We start from the raw sequence: 8,626 nt of genomic DNA, 5'->3' as shown, positions 1-8,626 counted from the left end.
CGTTAGTACGTCTCCTTAGTCTTGTTCATTTGTTTTGGATTTTCTCATTGTGTTTTTTTGTGACTTTGTCGTCTTGACCATATGTTTTGAGGTGACTTTTTTTTGTTTTAATTTGAAGGCCCTCGAAAAGATGTCAAGACCATGATGGTGCGTTTATAGCTTTAGTCTCTTTTCTTTTTTTTTCTCTCTTTTTGTATTCACTTGAATCATTTTCTCTAAACTTAATATTCATAATAAGTTCAAATGTTAACCATATACACCACAGCACTTTGTTTTCTAGAAGGGTGGGCTTCTTTGGTGCCTCTCAGAAGACTAAAACTGACTCCCTCGATGGATGAGAATGAAGATACTCTCCCCTGAAGAATACGTCACACTGCGGGCTCATTTTCATATGGCTGCTGATAATGTGACTCCTGCATATATTTCTTAATCAGTCCCTCCAGAAAAACGCTATTATGCAATCGCATAATTCAACGCATAATCAGCCAAAGTCCGCATATTGATGCTGGGGGGCTGCATTTGTTTCAAATATGCCGCACTTTCGCCGCAACAATTGCCGATTTCCGCGCAAAATATGCGAGGCTTGCATGATGTCATAATCCCCGCATTTTTGTTGCAAAAAAGTCTAATATATCTTAGCAGAAAGTTGAAAAATGTTGTGTTTACTTTCAGAAGAGCAGCCGTTTTCCCCTGTTACCATGGGAACGTTATGAAGTGACGTAATTACGCGACGTGATCATCATCGAAAAGCAGCGTGTTGGAGGGAAATCACTTTTTTTTTTCCTCTTTTTCATGAAATCGCAGTTTTTTTTACAAGTTCCCGCATATTCCATCGCATCTTTTAAGAAAACGTGCCGCATAATCAAGGATTTTTGCCCGCAACAATCCCAAAAAAAAACTCCGCGTTTTTCTGGAAGGACTGTGTAATGATTTCTAAATATGAAATTGATTATTACTCAAGTTTTTATTTTTTTCTTCTTTCGTTTCGTTCTCCTCTTTCCATAAGATTGAAACAGGGTAGTAGTGGGTAGGACCTAATTGCACTCACCACTTTAGACTCAAAACTGATGTAAATCTAGGCAATTAAAATGCCGCCTAGTTAAAGGACAATTCCAGTGCAGAATGACCCTAGGGGCTAACCCTTCTCTGGCATCTGTTTTCATGCTAATCTAATGTGTCTCTAGCTTGAAACAAGCTAGCGTGGACCTCTGATTAGCACATATGTTTATTAAAAAGAGAGATTATAAAGACAGTACCGTTCACGTATACAGTTGCTGGTTACTGGTTGCACGGCCGTTCGACTGGTCGTGACTGTTTTCCCAAGATGGCGCCTGCTTGTAAACATGAACACTACTGTCTTTCTAAACTATCTTTTTAATAAACTGTCTGTACGCTTACAAAGTTCTCAATGCTTGGGTTCACATGTAGGGACCTTCATTATGCTACCGTGGAAGTGTGGTGCCATTTTGAGCCTTGTTAGTGGTAGAGAAATAGATTTCTTTTGACTTTACCCTCTGCCCCGACGACTAGCATTATAAGCTAATTACCAATTTGCTCTAAAACTGATCACATTGGATTAGCATGAAAACATATCCCAGAGAACGGTCGACTCGGTACACGTGTTATTAACCCCTAGGGTCATTTTGCGCCTGAATTGTCCTTTTAATATCAAAGACTGGAAAGCCAACACACTATGTAATTGAGTCTGTCATGATAACAAACACTAATAATAATGACTCCGCTAATGGCTGTTTACCGCTGCTAGACCTCATGTACGGTTTAACTGAACTGGAAGGAAATGTATTCTCATCAATACGCTGGAATTCTTTAGTTGTCTGTTGACAGGAAGTGGAAGGTGGGTGTAAACGTTGAGCCTGTAATACGTCTAGCCTTTATTCACCACGCTGGTTCATTTTTCCTTGTCAACAGATGATGTCATTTTAGCCTTTTCCCATATCAGAACTACTGTTTCTGTGACTTGTACTCCGTCCCTGTGAATGTTTGCGCTATGGACTACGCAGACCAGAATCCTTCTGTTGTGTTCACACTTTTTCTATTTGATTGTTTGAGTTGATATTTACGGTGTTATGTCACTATCTTTGCTGCACATTTGCATGGTGTGAAGGGGTTAATTTTAAGGTTGTCACGGTTTGTATCCTATTCTGGTCCTAGTAGGTTATAGTGGACTTCACACACAGGCATCTGAGGCAAGTCAGACATCTGTAGTCCTGGCTGTTCTACATTTGCACTACAAATAAATGGGATCTTAAGATAAGAAGTGGTCTGGTGTTTCCTTTGCCAACAGCTGGAATAATTCCAGATTTCGCCATACAATGAATTGTCTCAGAAATAATTGTGATTAACATAATTGTCTCTTTCAGTCTAATTAAAAAATATGTATACGATACGACTTTATTGTCAGCCAAGGCTGAAATTCTTTGTGCATCCCTGGGTAGCTCGTTTAAAAATGAGGACATACACATACATCCAAACATACATGAGATTAATAACATCAACAGACATACATGAAACATTACCACAAATGACATAAACTCCCAAATAAGGAAACAGAGAAAACCTATGTAACAACATGACATGAGCATACACACAGACAAAGTCTTGGAGATGTATATCCCTGAAATAGATATTGCACTGGATTTAATGTAGCTGGTTTAACAATATGTATTTTTTTTGCAAACAATTGAATGAATCCCTAGATACATTTTTTTGGCTATATAATCACTGTCAGGCCCCATGTAGGCTGAGTCCTTTGCAGCGGCCCGGGTCCAAATCCGACGCGCTGCCCTTTGCTGCGTGTCATCCCCCATCTCTCTCCCCCTTTTCCTGTCTATTCACTGTCATTATCTAATAATAAAGGGAAAAGCCCCCAAAAAATAATCTAAAATTAAAATAATCCCTGTCATGTGACCCAGATAATGTAATAACACAGGTATTTAAAACTTTTATTTTAATAAAACATTGTTTCTAACTGTAGGGTAGGGTTATTGATTTTAAGAAGTGCCTTACAGTTCTCTAGTCTAAAATCTTAGATGTATCCTTAATTTAGACTATAAAATGTAGCTTAAAATAGTGTTTTTGTGACCTGAAATCCACTATGATGAATGGTATACACCTATTTACAAGCCTGCCACACATTCTACCCAAAATTTGTAATGACAAAAAACCCAGGGACAAATAGGCAGGGGAAACCTTTTAATATATATTTCAATCTGGAAAGCACTTTGTGCTAAATGCTTAAAAAGCGCTACATGAATAAGTTGTGTTGTCAATTTGGGGGGTCCGTGGTCTGATTTGTGTCAGTTTGGGGGGGGACCAGCGCTGTGAAGAGAGGTCTGGCAATTAGAAGAAAACGTTTGGGAACCATTGCTCTAATAAATTCACCAAAATGGATTTTGTTCTCAACAATTTGGTGCTTTTAGGAACACATTTTAAACATAAATGTAGATATTTGAAGACCAAACCCTCCCTGATCCATTGGAAGAATGAGTGTGTAAGTCATTGGAACGGGTTAAATCACACGTGTCAAACTCAAGGCCCGGGGGCCAAATCATATAAATTTAGGTTCACAGCTAATATTGGCCCGCCTAGCTGTGCACAACACCAAAAAAAGATCAGTCACACTGTAATTATGTGAAACTTAAAGAAGATTTCGGAAGATTTGCTGACTTTGAGCCTCATAAATTCCCCCACAACCAGAGAGTTTACATATTCAGGCTGTGAAAAATGTAATCTTTGTTTTGCATGTTTTGCTCAATTCTACGATGGCTAAGAAACTTTTTTTGCTTATTTTTAGGGCTTTATGTCGACCAAACTGTATGTGAGAAAGCTATATGAGAAATGCAATAAAACAGCCAAAGATAATTGACTTTTTCGGTTAAATAAAAGCATGTCCGTAAACTATAAATGTCTGGCCCGTATTGTGATTCTCATTTTTCAGTGTGGCCCTTAATGAAGTTGAGTTTGACACCCCTGGGTTAAATTAAAAAAGCCCTTAAATTGATTTATTTGTTTGTTTCTATTTCTCTGTATTCTCTTTTTAATATATGTTGTCTGTCATGTCTGTGTCTTCTGATTGGACCTCGAGTCTGGCAATAAAGTTGATGATGATGATGATTATTTACTTGAAACTCCTAACTTAATTTGAGATAGCCCCTTTCATTTATTTTCTCTTATTTCATGTCCTCCTTTATGTAGATTTGTTCATGTATAAGCACTTTTCAGATGCTGTCTATTTTGTTAAATGTATTTCTATAAAGTTAAATGTATTCTATTGGATTTTCGTCTTGTATGCCCTCTTAAACATGTAAGATGTCCTTGTGTATCTAGAAAGGGGTCAGCCAAATAAACTGTATTATTATTAGTATTATTATTAGTAGTAGTAGTAGTAGTAGTAGTAGTAGTAGTATTTTAAGCTCCTAGGTTTTGTTTACATGATCGACCCGAGGCAAAAGCTCTATTTTTGAAGTGGATTTGTAAATAGTGCCTTGTTTGTTTGTATATCTGTATTCTGAATGAATAAATTAAAACATTTAAATTAAAAATAAATTCACTTCCGGCACAGCAGGGGGCAGCAACTCGACGTCATCCATATATATCGACGTCATCAAGAGAAATTAAACATGGCCGACAGCCAGTCGGTGCTAGATGGCGAAAGTTAGCTAAACGCGTTGGGTAAAATCTGCGAACCTCTCAGTCTTTGCTGCGGGTATTTGAACTTTGTTGCGTGCTTTAACGGTAGCATTGTATTTGGGAACATTTCACCCGTTAAATGGAGGTTCTAGTTGAGTGTGTTTGTCCGTAAAAGGCCTCACTAAACCGGACGTTAGCCCGCAGTGTTAGCCACGTTAGCAGACCAGCGCCTGCTTTTGTTTTTGTAACGTTAACGTTAACGTTATGCGCTAGAAGGCTGGCACCGGGAAGCCTCGTTAACCTTTTTATATTTCGCCCTTTTCTTTGTGTGTTTTTTTGAACTGGACTTGTAGCTTTTTTTTTAGCTAACCTGCGGAGGTTTTAGTTGTGTGTTGGGGTCCGGGGTGGGGTCCGGGTCCTGCCCGTCTTGCAGCGTGTTGGCACGGTTGTTTATTTGATGCCAGCTTCGCAACAAAGCCAACTTCTCCGAAAACGGACTGTACCCGTTGGGGAACATTACGAGAACATGGATTCAAAGCGCTCACACGGAAGACCTCAGACGGCCAGACCCGGCGGAGGCAGCAGCAGCAGCAGCAGCGGCGACTCGAGCTGCGGCAGCCCCGCGTCGCCCTCCAGCAGACCCGCACCGGCGGCGAGCAAAGCCCCGGTGCCCGGGGGAAACGCCTTCGCCAACGACGGCAGCTTCATGGAGATGTTCAAGAAGAAGATGGAGGAGGAGGAGAAGAGGAAAAAAGAGACGCAGCAAACAGGTGGAGAGGAGAGGAGAGCCACCACCGAGCAAGGACAGACATCAGTGGAAAAGAAGCCCCCTCCCGTGACCAGCTTTGTAAGGGGTTTGGCAGTTGTAAGATGAGATCTATAAGATTGATTTTTTTTTTTTTAAACAAACGAAAGATGAGATGGCAGTAGTTAAAACACACATTGACAGTCACGCTGATTGACAGTCTTACTTTTAACTGTCACTTTCAGTTATTACATCCTGAAATAATGGGCCAATATTTCAGTATCAGTTGCCTGTATGTACACTATTTAATGCACACATTGTGGCGATATGTAATATGTGTAGACCAGTGAAGTCAAGGGATGCTCCTCACTGATGATGGTGTCGCTGGTGGTACGACAAGAGACCAAATGTAGACCTTCTGCTCTGGTGTAGTCTCCTTCATTGACAGTCCAGCTGCAGGGGCTCCTGTAACGGTTTCAGTCTTCTATCCCCTAACCCAGGTGGGGAAGCGCAGAGGTGGTGTGTTCCTAAAGACCGGCATGGTTGCGAAGAAGCAGAAAGACGACTCAGAAGTAAGTATGGGTTAGTGCGCTACTTTTGAAGAGCTGCAAAGATTGGATGGATGGATGGATGGATGGATACTAGAGGTGTGAATCTTCACTGATCTTTCGATTACGATTATCATGTCTTCGATTCGATATCTCGATGAATCACGATGCGTCAAATCAGTTTTTCTATTAAAGCCATGTAGGATATTTAATTCATAGCTTTTCAAGCTTCAAAAACCAAACATTCTGCAGTGCTCTAATACTAAATACATTGGATACATAAAACTATACAGCACTGAGCACATGGCATTTCCTGAATGTGCAAAACATACCAGAATATGTAAACAGAAATGTTGTTAGGCCTACATTAAACTGTAAACAGAAATAATCGATTATGAGCCGGCCGATTATCGATGCAGCATCGTCCGTGTCCACGATTCGATGCATCGATTATTTGATTAATTTCAACACCTCTAATGGATACCTACCTACCAGGGGTGTGCAAAAAAATCTATTCACGTTCAAATCGTGATTCAAGCTCTACTGATTCAAAATCCATTCATATTTTTTTATTTAAAAAGAAAAGAACTGCAATCACATGTCTACTGTAATCACATGGGAAAAGTAACTACATTTATTTACTGTGAATCGTTTTTTTAATCGAGAATCTATTTTGAATCAAATCTTCTCGTGACATTTTCTGAATCGTGCCCCCTAATAGATACTTTATTGGTCCCCAAGGGGAAATTCAAAGTCCCAGTAGCTTAAAGATATAACACACACATCATAAACAGGATGATTAAAATAATAAATCTACATGAATAGCATGGACAATAAAATAAAAGATACTTAATAAAACATCCACATGAATGTACTAAGGTGTGTGTGTGTGTGTGTGTGTGTGTGTGTGTGTGTGTGTGTGTGTGTGTGTGTGTGTGTGTAATGTAGACATGGGAATATAAAAATATAGCAGTGCAAGGATAAAGTTTAAAAGAAGACAGGAACATTTTGAGCATCAAAGCCTTCATTTCCTGTATTCGGATAAACCAATTTACAGTGGAAATACCTTTTTTATTTAGCCTATGTGAAGAAGAATAACACAGATGACAATTCAAAATAATAATGCAAAGTATGTTGTATGTCATTGGCCATTTTTAAGTGGGTATGCTGCGTATCACGTGGACTACACCACTGGATACGATACAATATGAAATCCTACATCGAAATAACAAATAGAAGTGGAAGAAAAATCTCTTCCAATGAATGAGGGTATTTTTTTGTCACTTTTTCAGTTTTTTTGACATTTCTTTTCAACGTTCTATTATCAGTTTTTCTTTACATGCTACACAATTGACTAAAACACCCAAATTCAATGAAAGTAGTGAGCAGATCATTTATTTAACTTGTAAAGAGCCTTGTAGGGAACCATCCACGTTATTTAGTTTTAAAATCTGGTTGAAAGAAACCCACATTTCTGATACAGAAACTTTGTGAAAATGGGTCAGATTAGTAGGGCTGCTCCCTCTTAGTGGATTAGTGGACTAATCGGTGGTTTTGGTCTTAGTCAACTTAGATCTCTTTAGTCCATTAGTCATGTTTGATGCTGTTTTCATGCTGAATGACTTATTTCCAAGAAACATACGAGCTCATCTCTGGTAAACACAAGAATTAAAGTGGTGCTTTTAGCAGGACTCTTTGCGGAGAAACTCAGATTTACAGATCTGTCGATTTAAATCAACTAATCGATTAGTCAATACAACTGAATGAGTGTTATAGTCGACTAAGAAGTTCTTCAATCGAGCACAGCCCTACAGATTTGACCGGAGGGATAACCGACCGTGAAAATAATCGTTAGATGCCGCTCTATACTTTGTGAATTCGCCGTTAATCGTCCCTCTTGTGCTTCCTCTCCCGCAGGCGGAGCCAGGCAAGAGCGATGCTTGGTCAAAGTACATGGCTGAGGTCAAAAAGTACAAAGCCCACCAGTGTGGCGACGACGATAAGACCCGCCCTCTGGTCAAGTAGGTCTCCGAAGGGGCCCGACTACGTGGAAGCGACAGCGTTTCGAGGGGACGACCGTCTGGGAGAAGCTCCGGGATGGCCGGGCCAGTCCTGACCTTCTCACGCTGCCACTTCAAGTCCCCCTTCGCATCAAGTCTTTCACAAACTGCTTAGATTGACAGGCCTTTCCCCCTTTTTGTATTGTTTTTTTGTTTGTTTTTTTGTCTCGCTTTGTTATTTGTCGGACTCCGGTAATCGAAAGTCCGAAGGTGATTCCTAGACCTGCCGTTCATTATTGATGATTATTAAACGTTCTCACATTTTGTTATGTCTGGGTTAAGTTAGGTTTCATTAATAGTTGGGTTTGATTTTTATAGCCAAATCAAGGTGACAATTAAATCTACACTGCCCATTAATGAGTGGTGTTGTGCCTCTGTTTTGTAAGATTTTGAAAGTTACTCATCGGCTACGTTCAGACTGCAGGCAAAAGTGGCCCAAATCAGATTTTTTTGGGGGGGTCAAGTGACCAGGTCAGACTTCTTCAGTAGTAGTGTGAACACTCAAATCTAGCCCAGATCTGAGTTTTTTTTTCACATCTGATTAAGACCGCTTCCATATGTGGTCCTGAATCAGACCCAGGTCTGTGTGAACAACCGAGGTGGATTTGATGCGACTTTTACCC

The 8,626-nt window shown here is 39.9% G+C and overlaps 1 protein-coding gene across 2 annotated transcripts; it reads left to right on the top strand.

Moving 5' to 3' along the window:
• Nucleotides 1-4,617: 4,617 nt before the first annotated feature.
• trir (telomerase RNA component interacting RNase) lies at nucleotides 4,618-8,360 on the top strand. 2 transcript variants are annotated; one of them, XM_039824168.1, is made up of 3 exons: nucleotides 4,618-5,515; nucleotides 5,896-5,967; nucleotides 7,861-8,360. In XM_039824168.1, the coding sequence occupies exons 1-3, from the start codon at nucleotides 5,108-5,110 to the stop codon at nucleotides 7,966-7,968; spliced, it is 588 nt and encodes a 195-aa protein (XP_039680102.1). In that variant the 5' UTR covers nucleotides 4,618-5,107; the 3' UTR covers nucleotides 7,969-8,360. The 2 variants fall into 2 exon arrangements, with proteins under 2 accessions (XP_039680102.1, XP_039680103.1); XM_039824169.1 differs by having other exon boundaries at nucleotides 4,619-5,497.
• The last annotated feature ends 266 nt before the right edge of the window (nucleotides 8,361-8,626 follow it).

The sequence above is a fragment of the Perca fluviatilis genome, chromosome 15 (assembly GCF_010015445.1).
Source record: "Perca fluviatilis chromosome 15, GENO_Pfluv_1.0, whole genome shotgun sequence".
NCBI lineage: Eukaryota > Metazoa > Chordata > Actinopteri > Perciformes > Percidae > Perca > Perca fluviatilis.
Note: the sequence above shows the minus strand (reverse complement) of the source record. Positions and strands in the feature narration are given on the sequence as shown.

Bases quoted from the DNA above. Each gene is read 5' to 3' on its own strand.
- trir (XM_039824168.1), top strand. From the start codon at position 5,108: ATGCCAGCTTCGCAACAAAGCCAACTTCTCCGAAAACGGACTGTACCC. The intron at 5,516-5,895 runs GTAAGATGAGAT...CCCCTAACCCAG, and splicing joins TTGTAAGGGGTTTGGCAGTT to GTGGGGAAGCGCAGAGGTGG. The intron at 5,968-7,860 runs GTAAGTATGGGT...CCTCTCCCGCAG, and splicing joins AGCAGAAAGACGACTCAGAA to GCGGAGCCAGGCAAGAGCGA.